At 40.0% G+C, this 12083-nt stretch overlaps 1 protein-coding gene across 8 annotated transcripts in view; it reads left to right on the top strand.

The window, feature by feature from the left end:
* Positions 1-12083, top strand: part of GRIP1 (glutamate receptor interacting protein 1) — a 328966-nt gene that overhangs the window by 305683 nt on the left and 11200 nt on the right. For 5 of the 8 annotated variants that reach the window (XM_055712779.1, XM_055712778.1, XM_027809456.2 and 2 more), the window contains 6 exons: positions 1014-1158; positions 2214-2353; positions 2532-2720; positions 6164-6317; positions 8058-8258; positions 10599-10710. In XM_055712779.1, coding sequence (XP_055568754.1) covers positions 1014-1158; positions 2214-2353; positions 2532-2720; positions 6164-6317; positions 8058-8258; positions 10599-10710 — 941 coding nt within the window. Of the gene's footprint in view, positions 1-1013; positions 1159-2213; positions 2354-2531; positions 2721-6163; positions 6318-8057; positions 8259-10598; positions 10711-10855; positions 10901-12083 lie in introns of all 8 variants that reach the window. The other 3 variants (XM_014284078.3, XM_027809715.2, XM_055712781.1) reach the window with 2 other exon arrangements.

Raw genomic sequence — 12083 nt, 5'->3', positions numbered from 1 at the left:
GATGAGTACCGTTATTTATACAATTTTAATAACTTGTCTGTTCTCTAATACTGTGCCCTTGCAGCAAAGGCGGCCAGCAGCCTCCTGGGCTGCATCAAGCAGAGCGGTGCCAGCAGGCTGAGGGAGGTGATCCTTCCCCTCTGCTCAGCACTGGTGAGACACGCCTGGTGTGCTGGGCCCAGTCCTGGGCTCCCCAGTACGAGAGAGACACGAACATAGTGGATCAGGTCTAGCAAAGGGCCACAAGGATGATGAAGGGCTAGAGCATCTCTCCTATGAGGAAAGGCTGGGAGAGCTGGGACAGTTTAGCCTGGAGAATAAAAGGCTAATATAACGTAATATATACATATAATAAAAATATATACATTATTATTATATATATGTATATAAATAACTGAAGGGAGGATGTAAAGCAGATGGAGCCAGGCTCTTTTCAGTAGTGCCCAGTGACAAAACAAGAAGCAATGGTTACAAAATGAAACACAGGAGGTTCTTCCTGAATATCAGGAAACACTTTTTCACTGTGAGAGTGACCAAGCGCTGGCACAGGTTAACCAAAGATGTTGTGGAGCCTCCATCCTTGGAGATATTCAAAAGCCATCTGGACACGGTCCTGGGCAACCAGCTTGGGCAGGGGGGGTGGATGAGATGAGCTCCAGAGGTCCCTTCCAACCTCAACCATTCTGTGATTCTGTAACAAAATAGCTTGAAGTGACATTTTAATATGAAAGATGATACAAAGATTTTAAACAGAGTAAAATTTAGTCTTAATAGGATGAGGGGAGTTTTTCTATTGATTTCAATGTAATCAGGTTTTTGGCAATTAAAAAAACCTGCACAACAGGGATTTTTTTTTCTTTTCAAAATAATCCAGTAGAATATAATTAAGAAGTGTATGTGAAATATAATCCTTTGAAAATGTTGTTTGATTACCATCACTAGACTGAATGTGCTATTTTTTTCATTCCCTCTTTCATAAGAAACCAATTGCATCCCCTTGGCATTTATTGCAGATGAGCAGGAGAGCTCTGGAGCAATTATTTACACTGTTGAGCTCAAGCGCTATGGTGGGCCTCTTGGAATTACAATCTCTGGTACTGAAGAGCCATTTGATCCCATAATCATTTCCAGCCTTACAAAAGGAGGATTAGCTGAAAGGTAACCTGGAAAACAAATTATTTTTCAATGTTCTTTTTGTCAAGATAAAGATTTATTTGTTTACCTGAAGATGCTAATTTTCATGGTTTAGCAATTTGGTTTTTATAATTCTTCAAATCTGAGTTTATAATCTTTTTGCTGGTGTTTTTTGATCATTGCCAAGTTCAGGAGCATGAGCAGTATCTTAATAGGATGTTCTTGTGCATAGTATACAACACAGAGCCAAGGATTGTGGTCCTTATTCTAAATCACCTAGGAAAGACTCCTCAATCAACTAGTCAGTCACAGGAACATTTTAGCAGCCTTTAAAAAGCAATAGCCTTGTACAGTACAATAGGCTCTTCGCATGTCTAGGTTTATCTGAACTTATTGTATACATGCATTGCATCTGTATGTGCACTTGCATGCACCATAGCAAGCATTATCCGGGGAGCAGAAATGCGCCTCGTGGTAAGTGATGGATAGAGAATAATGATAATGCTGAGGTCTTCTATTGCCTGTTATTTCTAAGATAGGTGGAGTTATTGCAACTGGTGCCTTTGGTGTTAGTTTCAAAGAGAACTTACAGCACACAAGACATGATACTGTGCACAGCCAGAATAAACAGTGCATTTACACAAAGAGAATCTATTTTCTTCTCTCAATGTGATCCATCCTGAAAGCCCCATTGGTGAAATAGCTAGTTATATGCTCACACTGCCATTGTCTGTTCTGTTGTGAGACTTCTAGAAACTTGACTCATTTCAGAACTTACTGAGCTGTCTGAGATTGCTCTTAAACAGGTGGGCTGCAATGAATATCATCCATAGGTGATTAACTCAACTGCTGCAGAAACACAGAAATCCACATCTCCATGCCTCAGCTCTGCTGTTGTCACTACAACAAAGGTGACTTGCTTTAAGCGTTTCTAGCAAAAGAATTACTCTGTAACACAGCTATAAAAGCAAAATGAAAGACAGGAAGATGAGACTTTCATGCTCCAAATATGCAAAGAAATTGCCTTTGTTGCTTTTTATGCTCTCTTCTCAATGTTTTACTTCTCTCTCTCAATGTAGGACTGGAGCAATTCACATAGGAGACAGAATCCTAGCAATAAATAGTAGCAGTCTGAAAGGAAAACCTTTGAGTGAAGCCATTCATTTATTACAGATGGCAGGAGAAACTGTCACCTTGAAAATCAAGAAGCAGACAGATGGTGAGTATGGCCAAGAGTAGCATCAGTGGTCTCTAATGCATGTGTTGTTACAGATTAACAAGCATTTAGGCCATGCCTGGAAAAGCATCAATGTCAGTAGTCGGAAGCATATTCCTAGAACTGCAGCAAAAGAATGACCACCACCACTCTTTTTTTTTTTTTTTACAATCCTGTTCAGCTACCAGTCCCAAGAAATTTTCTGTCCCTGTGGGTCACATAAGTGAACTGAGCGATGCTGAAGATGAAACCTCTGCTGCACAGAAATCTGGCAAACTCTCAGACTTCTATTCCACTACAGTCCCAAGTGTTGACAGTGCAGTAGAGTCGTGGGATGGCTCTGGTATTGATACCAGCTTTGGAAATCAAGGTACCATCAAGAATGCATTCGATATTCAAAGCAGAAATTATTGCCTTCATGGTTGACCTTCCTTTGCCTTAAAGAGAACTTTATCTGTACCAGCATTAAACCTTGTACTCTGTAATGTGCTGATGTCTTATTATGACCACACTCCTCACTGGGCAGTGTGATTTCTTACACTTGGCTGGCCTCAGATTCATTCTTTCATGGCAATGTGGTGTGTTATGAAGCATTTATCAATACATTAACAGGTTTTTGTTAGCTTTACTGACATCTGAATAGCCCAGTCCATAGCTCATCCACAACTAAATGAGTTTATCCTTCAAGTACAGATCAGTGCAAGACATAGAACACACTGAAGATGTTCATGAATTTGATGCCCATATGCAGTAATTTTTAACTGACAACAGATTTATTATAAACTGCTGAAGGAGGAATGTTAGGTGTTGCTTATGATTTGTAAGTCTTTTGCTTCTTCCTCATTCCTGCAGCATTAACATCTAATTTCAGCTCTCAAAAACAACCATTCTATTTAAAGACATGGTTTTCCTTAATGATAAATTTTGTACTTGTTTGACTTTTTTTAGATAGGATTTTCAAATAATCTCATTTTAATTTGTAAGTCTCATTTATTCAGGCAGTGAGGGACACAGGCATCTTGTAATATTCTGGATAACAAGAAATATATAACTTCCACACAGCTTCAGTGTTTTGTTTAACTCTTTAAAACATTTATTTCCATAATAAAACGGGTATTCCTACTCTCTGGCAGGTATTTGGATGGGTAGATACTTACCTTGATTTTTTTCTCGCTCACTCCAGTTGCACACATTCTTTCAATTTTATTTCTCTGTTTCTTCGTGTTGCTTTTCAGGAGCATGGGTAGCAGCTCCTGGACAGCTGGTTTGTTACCCTTACACAGAGAACTGAAACAAGCCTCTGCCCAGCAGATTTCCCATGTAGACTGAAGTTCTGTGCTGATTACTTCATTGCTGTTCTCTAATGTGTCTGCTCAGTGATAACAGTGGCAGTTTCTTCTGGAAAGCAGAACACTTCCTTTGAAATCTGCTGAGCTACCCGAGATCAAGTAGCAGCTGATGTCACTACTAGTGGCCATTTTTTTCTGTTCGTTAATTTTTAAGTATTTCTTAGCCTTACTGTATATATTTAGCATCAAAACTTATTTAAACAAGACAGTCTCAATGCATTTAACTATAACTCCTGTTTTCTACATTTTATTTTTAATTTACTGTCACATAGAACATTTTATTTAGTACTCAATGGTATTGGGCTATATTCCCCTGTGTAATTTGTATTTCACTGGAATTAGAGTTGGGATTAATTTTTCCCCTTTTCTCTTTTCAGCTGTTTTGGTTAGTTTATCAGAATAAGTCAAGTTAGTTTTTCTTCTGGTATTTTTAAGTTCTAAGGAGAAGGATTGCTGAAAAAGTACCAAAATGAAAGTTTTCATTTCCTGGATGAATTGGTGATATTTGGAGCAAATTGCTCAACTGTGGAAAGGAACAAAGCCCTTTGCTTTCAGAAGTCCTGATGGTTCAGATACGATGCCAGAACTAAACCAGTATCTCAAAGCAGATTTTTTATTGACTCCTTTGAAAAATCAGCCCAGACTTGGCTGGCTACATGACACTTCTGCTAAACAGCCTGAGTGTAATCAGATTTGCGCCTTATCCCTTGCTGTGGTACTAATGTGACCCACATTTCTATTAAAGTTCATTCTGTCTTGACCTGTCAAGTTGAGTTTGGCTTCTCTCCAAACTTTTCTTGGCATAAGCACAGGCTAAGCAAGTTGAGGAGTCTGGGGAATGTTTCTGGAGCACCAGATAATGCTTTATCCTATTAGTTACTAATTTAACGCTGGTGAGCAGTCTTTTCTCTCCTTGAATTAATACCCCAGTTTGTGCCTTTGTCTATTGTGTCTGCCTTACAAATCTGGAGCCTTCCCCACACGGCAGTCACATTTTCATGACCAAAACCCTTCCTAGAATCTGAGAGTACATTAACGACTGCCAATTAGCTGGAAAATGCACACAAGTCTGTAGTTATGTGGGATTTGAGGGATACAGGTCTAGACTGATTTATGGAAGCAAACTGCTCTCTCTAAAGAGATGATGGCAGTGATATTTGTTAGTCATCAACAAAATAGAACTTCTCAATCCAATATGCACTCAGAAAACACCAACAATAGAGCTAGAAAAAGAATATGTCAAGATGAAATACATATATAGCAGCTCTACCATAATGGATTTTGTTTACCAGATCAGCATCAGCTTGTGACAAGTCAATCCATGTGTTCTTCCTGATACATTACTTGGAAGCCAGACTGTCTGGTTCCTACTTGGAATTCAAATTACACTTAATTCAGTTATAGAAATACTATTGAACTAATACCAGTTCTGCTTGTATGATAAAAGCGCCCAGAAATAAACTCTTCAGATATAAAGGCTGTCTGATGCCACTTACACAGCCTTGAGATACCTGGAAATGGCTGGTAGAGGAATCACTTCCTGTGAGGTGAACGTTCCAAGGGTATAATTAGTCCTAGGCATGTGTGCCCACCATGTGATGGGCCTTTTCCCCATTGTCGGAGTCCTAGCGAAAACCAGTAGCTCTTAAGTGCAAGTCCCACTTCCACAAAGGAGCAAGCACACAGAGATTCCCGTGTTGGCCTTTGTGCAGGGCAGCTCAGGCTGTGACAGCACAGTCTTGTGTTTGTATTAACAGTGCCTCAGTGTTATTGCCTCAGTGGTGCCGAGACAGCTGCCCTCCTTCCTGTTCTGGCATTACTCCGGTTAGTGGTCACTCAGGAGCCTCTGCACCATGCCAACTTTTGCATCTAGGTAGCTGTTCTGCAGGTTGGTGGTATTGTGCATAATTGACACTAATAAGTCACTTAATTTTTGGCTGCATTGCTTCCAAACTTGAGAAAGTTACCAGGAGGAGGAAAAACCTTTCTTGCTAGTCATCTGAAAAGTCAAGTTGATGGGTTTTTTTAATGCATCCTTGCAAACTCTTTTTTCAATAGGTCAGAAGTGCAATTTTCTTAATAGCTTAGATTTAACTTTGGACATGTTGCACATGACCACGTATCACATCCATAACACGTGATTTATTCACTGGTATTCAATGTATGATGTCAAATTGGAAATCGATGAATTGTGAAGATATCTAGAACTAAATATCAGAAGGAGCTGAGATGTAAACAGTGTTAGATATATTTAAGATTTTGCTTTCAATGGACTTCCACAGAAGCTCTAGAGCACACCTAATTCCAGGCATAGTTTAGGTCATAAATAATCTGACTGCTACTGCCCCAAAAAAGGTAACAATCGTAAGTCCTCATCCAAGTTCTAGAGAACCCAGCTTCAGAGATTTGCTTTTCTGTCGTTACAACATATACAGTGCCATGAATGTATAATTCATCTTTTTAGGACACAGCTATCAGGCTTCAGGATACAGCTTCAATGCCTATGAATGGAGGAGTTCTAAACAGACTAGTTTGTCCCCTCCAAGCAAACCACGAAACCACCCATTTCATGATGCAGGGCTGAGCGATGACGAATGGGACCGTCCTACTGCAAGCAGGTAAGTTCCCATGCGAGCTTCTGTTTTCTGATTTGCAGCTGCAGTAGTGCCTCAAAAGTGAACACTTACTGTCTGGAATGAAATTACGTTTTTCTAACGCAGCCGTAACAGCTCTTCCTTTAAATATGACATACAGTATTTCATGAAGCTTACTAGGGTAGATTAGTGATGTTTATGGAAGATCATGATTTATTTTGAGTTACTTCAGACAAAAACCCACAGCCTTTATCTCTTAAGAATAAACAAACAAAAAAACTATGGCGTTCCCCTGGGTAAACTTCAGAAAAACCCTGCTCGGTTTTCCACTCCACAAAAATAAACCTACAAATGAAGTGGCTAAAGACAACTGGTATGTTAATCTTTTGTCTTCCATGAAACCTCTTCATTTTGATTTGAGCAAAGAAGCAGAAATTACAGTCTGCTTCCATAAATGCTTGAGACATCTGCAGTGATTCAGTTGGAGAACAAAGTGATCCAGGCAGAAATATCTTGTCCAAAGCTATGGTAGTTTGCTATGCATTCATTCCTCCTCTTACAAGAAGTAAATCTCCTTTTCAGTGAATTGCTCTGCAGGCAAAAGAACTTCCTGAGGGAAAAATGCTTAGCTGACAATGCTTGGAGATAATGAAAGACTTTTATTCTCTATTCTAAGGATGATCCGGCAGTGGAACCACTGCAGAGACTTGGGTAGTTCCTGCCAAAGAACAGTTCTTCCGAAGACAAGGGAAGACAGGCATCACAGTTGGAAAGATTTCTGTGCTCTTTGTACCCATCCTCAGGACTTGCAAACATGCATGCCCTTCATTAGAAATACAGTTTCCTGGTGTAGCAGCACAATGAGCCTGAAATCCCAGTCTGTGAGAAATTAAAGTTTAGTACTAAAGAAAACCTTTTTGGTTCCTGTATAAATATACTGGATAAGTAAATCCATAAGGTCCAGTCTGTTACTTTTGAAATACAAATCAAGGCAAAACTTTAGTGCCGGTGCTGCTTTTCAGAATCTGAATGACAGATCCTCTGATACAGTATATTGCCCAGTGGCATTTTGTCTGGAGACAAGTCTGGCAAGATGATAGCTAAGATCTGGGCAAGGGTGAACCCACGGTCTGTATCCAGCTCCTTTGATCCCTACTGGCCCGAAGCATACTAGAAGTTTTCATAGGCTAGTGGTGGACAATATTTAATAAAGGAAATGACCATAGTTTTCTTCATACTTCCCGATCTTGGTAAGTTAATAGCTTTAATTCAATAGCAGCATCTTTATCCACAGTTAAAACCCATGTTTTGTTTCCCAGGTGAGATGCAGTCATAGATTCAGAGCACCTGCTGGTTTTGCAGTTACATAATAATACGCTACAAAGTTGATAAGCAGTGAACTGGGAAACTGGATTGTAAAATACAGAATCTTCTAAATGAAAAGCATGTATTTACTACAATTTTAAAGCACTGTTCAACAGAAAGTATGCACATTAAAGACTCTTGTTCTACTTGTCAATGTGACTTACACCTGAGAGTTATGGCACAAATTAAAATAATTATTATTTTAACCCCGTAAAATGGATTATGCCACACCTGATGTTTTCCTATACCGAGTGCTGGAGTATTTGAGAAGGGCATGTCTGGTTTTGTAGGCTGTTACAGGAATCCTCAGAAAACCACCTCTTCTCTGCCTCTAGCTAAGCAACTTTTCTTCTTCTCTGACACTAAAAAGTAATTTTTTCTTACCTTTATTTTGTGTAGCACAGCTTCGAAGAATATGTGGCAACAGAAGGAGGCAGAGACACTGGGAGAGAATCAAGAAAACCATCTAAAGCAAACTTCTGTAGAAAGAGCAGGGGGAGAGAGCATCAGGGGTATGAAGAAAGAGAGCAAGATGTGGAAAGGTGCCTCTGGTGGGCAAAGAAAAAGTGGAGGACAGCTGGAAGAGTGGAATACTGCCAGGTAAGAGAACAAAGAATAAGATCCAGCTGGGCGGGGGCAGGGGAAGAAAGGAAAACAGTTGAAATGAGATAAAGGAGAAAAACAGGGTGAAAGCAGAAAACACATCATTAACATGCCATTCAGTGACAATGAAATTTCAGTTGGCAAGCTAACGAAACCAGAGAGCTTAAACGTCTCTGTAGCCTGGTGTCTACCAATCACTGGCAAGTAGAACAAGTCTTAGTTTCTGCTCCAGGGAAAATTTTTTGAACATTGTAACAGTACTTAAAGGAATGAGTCCGCCAGATCATAGAACATCCTACCACCTCCTGAACTAAAAAAAAAAAAATTGTTCGTATGACATTAAGCACCAAATCATAGGCACCTGTGTCTTCATATCTGTCCCTCTACCTCTCCTTCAGCGTTTTTATGCATCTAGATTTCTGATGTCTCTTTGAATAAGAATCAGAAAAACAAATATATTCTCAAACAGTATTTCACATGACATAAAATCAATCTCTCAGGTTATAGGAAAAAAAGCCATCTAGATGAGAAATTATTTTGGTACCTTTTTTTTTTTCTGATGCGGTAGCTGAGCTACAAATCAGTTTATTCACATGGCTGTAATGGAAATGCAAAAGTTGAGCATTTCACACACCAGGAGACAAGGCTCAGAGAAAAGGCAAAAGTGGTGAGGGCAGAAAAAGAAATTGCTTGAGCTAACAAGAGGTCCAGACATACAGGCCTCATGATTTCAGATTTCACAGAAGTCAGAGAAGAAATGGACCTCCAGTTCTAGGAAATGCAGTCTTTGCTGTCACAGACAATCGTTTCAAATAATCCTGTTCATTCACGCAAGTTCCATTTTATATTATAATATTAGTATGCAATCTAAAGAAAGGTATTATAATGGATAAATTAGTCTACGTTTAGCATTGGCTGTTAAAACAACTACTCAGGTTTAGTGAAAGAGCCAATTTCAGAAGTCAAGGATCTTTCTAAAGCCATGTTTTAAATACTTTCTTATCTTGCCTGGGAGGAATTGCATCTGTGGTATCAGGGTGGGGATTATCACCACTGCTGTACCTATTGCAATATCTGGGAAGAGACACTGATACTAGGTGGAGAATCATTGCAATAAGGGATTGAAACGGCTGGCTGTTGTCTGCTTGACTGATCGTAGCTGTAAGCAAGCGTCTCTGAGGCAGAGTATGCTGTGTGTGAAGCAGTCAAGCTGTCCTCTGTTGTGCTGGGTTGTTCTCCTACTTAAAAACTTTTCTATTAACAGTGTTACCTTCATGCTGTTCTCAGTAATACATTGTCAAGCAAGGCCTTAGATGCTTCCATAATAGCCTTTGCTCTGGTTATGTGCTGTTAAGCACCACTAGCTGCACTTGTGGGCAGCTGCTCCAAAGTAACAGCTTGCTGCCACCAGAAGGGCAATTTCTCGTTTTCCTTCCTCATCCTCCCCCATCCTCCCCCTGTACCTTTCACATAATCAGCCCCCTCCCATGCAGCAGCTCGGATGCTTGTGTGAAGCCTCGTTGAGCTGATTGCCCTTACTAAGACAGCAAAAGACTCGTGCTTCCTCCACACACACGCATCCGCTGTAATGGTGTTGTTTTGGGATGTGTTGCTGCAGTCCAGAGTTGCTGTTTTTATCAGACCTCTCTTGCTGGGCAACTTCATCAGCATCGCTGTCACCAACATCTTGTTCAGGAGTGCTAGTAATATGGCTTCAGTGCGTTTATGAAATATCAGAGAGCTAAGTCTCCATGCAAGACAGTTGCATCCCTGGAAATTTCTCTGTGCTTGTGTACGAAACGACTGGGGCAGTTTATATGACGGCAGTCAGGTGGGCTTCAGTTGATAACAGTAAGTGCAGCTTAGGCTGAAGGAATCAGGTAAAAAGCACCACATCCCTCTGCTGCAAAATGCTGTTTGAGGGTTCTTTTCATATTCCCTGCAAGAAGTCTGTGAGGTTGAAAGGTTTTATTGCAAACATCTGTTGCACGGAGCAGCTCTGCACACAGCTGTTGGTGTGTTAATTTTCATAGGGAGGTCCCGGTTTCAATCCAGTAAAAAGGTGTATTGAATTGTTCTTGGAATCCGTTTATCTCCTTACTGAATAACTTGACCCTCAGATCCTGCCAGCTGCTAGCGACTGCCAGGTTATGAGAAGACTTGTCTGTCGTGTGCTCTGCTTGTCCATCCAGCCTCTCCTGATCAGCAGCTCTTCCCCACTCTCCTGCCGTAACGTTCTGTCATTCAAGTTGCAATCTGTGGCAAGGCATGTGTGTAAGATATATTTTCTGAGGGACAAAAAGTCCACATTTTTTTAACCTCTCATTGTAAATCTAGCTTCGCAGGTACCCACGATAACACCGAGGCTGACCAGGAGGAAAATTTCTGGTCTCAGGCTCTGGAGGATTTAGAGACCTGTGGCCAGTCAGGAATTCTGAGGGAACTAGAGGTAGAACAATCTTAACCTTTCTTTCCAATTGTAGAGAAATATAATGGTTTTGGTTTGGTTTACATTCATTTTATTTTCTCCTTTTTTTCTTTTAAGTTGCACTAATCACACCAACTCATTTAAAAGCTTTAACCCCTCTCCACAGGACAAGGCTGACAGGCGTCTGTGTTTGAGAAACATGACTCTCTTGGTACCTACCCTTTACCTTTATATTTTTGCTTGTGCAGCTGCCTCCCCCACCCCTAACCAGAGCTGTTTTCTTTTGTACAATGCAACCAAAATTCTAGAAACATATTCACCACAGAGCTTTTGACTTGCAGCTTCTGCTGTGCATAACCATTGATGCTGTCTGCAGAGGCAGCAAATGGCACAGAACTTCTTATGTGGGCATAACCTTCCCGCAGCAATGCATCCCATTCTCTGACAGACGCTTTATGCAGCTTTTCTTAGCATGTTGTAGATTTTCTTTTAAATGGAAACTTAATTTGATTAAGATGAACATAAAAGAAAATCAGCTTTTCAAAACGTTTACATATAATCTTACCGCTCTGCAAAAAAAAAGCTGCCAATGTGAGGAATGTTCGTTATACAGTGGTTTCTTCACTATGTAACCAATTTTCACATTTCATCCTGAAGTTAATTCCTAACCATACTTTGTGTTACATTGTGAAAGGGGGTAGTGGGGGAAGGGAACAGAGGCAGAGTAACTTTGAGTCTTTATTTTTCTAATCACCTTTTCTCTAAATTGTCTAATCAGAACAATAAAGATTATACTGCCACTTAAAGCTACAGAGTGAAAGGTCCTAAAATATTTTCTTTTATGTTCTTTTAAATTCCTGGAGCTGCAAAACTGGCAGAATCTCATTTTCATTTTTATGTTATATGAAGTCCTTTAGCAGCCAGGAGGAATGTGAGTGGCATAACTGGGTGAAAGTTTTTCAGTACAGATTAATTTACTCCCTCAGATTTATGGCTTTTGTATTGCATGTACGGGTAGCAAAATGTGATTCTCATCTATTTGTTATTGCAAACCAGACAAATGCAGGAGAAAATGTTATACTGGTTTAATTCCATAGTTAGATATGGTTCAGTACCACAGGCTTCTCTTGCAATTTTCAGTATTCAGAGCACAATAAAAGGATATGGAAATAGATAATTCCAAAATGGAAATAGATCATTCATGCTGACCAGAATTCAGTTACTTCTACACATTGAATTTTCCTCAGCTTTTCACAAAAGTGAAATTCAGAACTGCAGGTGCTGTATCATTTATAGCATTGCGTTGTTGCACAACCCCCAGCTCTGAAAAGAAAGCAAGACTCATTCGGTATGACAGGATGCCGAGAATGGCGATGCCTCTATTTTATGAAGTG

This window comes from Falco cherrug, chromosome 5 (genome assembly GCF_023634085.1).
Source record: "Falco cherrug isolate bFalChe1 chromosome 5, bFalChe1.pri, whole genome shotgun sequence".
NCBI lineage: Eukaryota > Metazoa > Chordata > Aves > Falconiformes > Falconidae > Falco > Falco cherrug.
This window is presented reverse-complemented; position numbering and strand designations above follow the sequence as displayed.